The 727-nt window shown below is 62.4% G+C and overlaps 1 protein-coding gene across 1 annotated transcript in view; it reads left to right on the forward strand.

Moving 5' to 3' along the window:
* Positions 1–656: 656 nt before the first annotated feature.
* SGCB (sarcoglycan, beta (43kDa dystrophin-associated glycoprotein)) overlaps positions 657–727 on the forward strand; it is a 27,330-nt gene continuing 27,259 nt past the window's right edge. Inside the window, exon 1 of the mRNA XM_010859714.1 lies at positions 657–715. Within this exon, the coding sequence (XP_010858016.1) occupies positions 686–715 (30 nt within the window). The 5' untranslated portion in view covers positions 657–685. The remainder of the gene's footprint in view (positions 716–727) is intronic.

Raw genomic sequence — 727 nt, forward strand, 5'->3', positions numbered from 1 at the left:
ACAGGGAACAAGGAATGTGTACTCGAGCTACTTGTATATCTGAGTGCCTTCCTGGTGTGCAGTAAACATCTGTTAAATTGGATTCCCCAGGAGATACATCACACTATCTTCAACCCACCTCCAAAACCACAGAAAAAAAGCATCAGCCTTCACCGGCCCGCCAAAACTAAGCAGCATCCCTGAAGTGACTGTCCTCTTTAAGGACATTCGGTTTTCAAGATTTTAGCTGCCTGTCAGCAACTTGTTAACTTCTGTCCACGTTGTCACCACCTCCTCCCTCGTCCACATGTACTCTGCAAATGCGCCCTCCCCACCCAGCCAAGGAGACCCCCGACTCGTGAAGCAAGGAGCCCTCCTGATGGCACCAGCACCGCCCCCCACCCCTTGCTGGGGAATGGAGGGGAAGGGAGAGGGGTCCTCTGTATTTTGAGGGCGCCCTTTTGGAAGAATCCAGAGGCGGCCCGAGGTCGAACGGAATCCCGGTGTGCGAGAAAACGCTCCCGGAGGCCACTGCCTGGGCGCCGGGGGCAGCGGAGCTGGCACCAGCGGCCTGGGCGGGGCGGGGTTGGAGATGGGGGGCGGGGGCGAGGAGCGGCGGGCCCCTCCCGCCCCTCCAGCGCGCAAGCGCAGGCGCGCGAGGTGCGGAGGCGGCCGGGAGGGTGGCAGAGCCGGCGGGCGCGGGAAGATGGCGGCGGCGGCGGCGGCCACGGAGCAGGTCTGTGAGCCC

Source organism: Bison bison, unplaced genomic scaffold, assembly GCF_000754665.1.
Source record: "Bison bison bison isolate TAMUID 2011002044 unplaced genomic scaffold, Bison_UMD1.0 scf7180017864458, whole genome shotgun sequence".
In the NCBI taxonomy this organism is placed as follows: domain Eukaryota; kingdom Metazoa; phylum Chordata; class Mammalia; order Artiodactyla; family Bovidae; genus Bison; species Bison bison.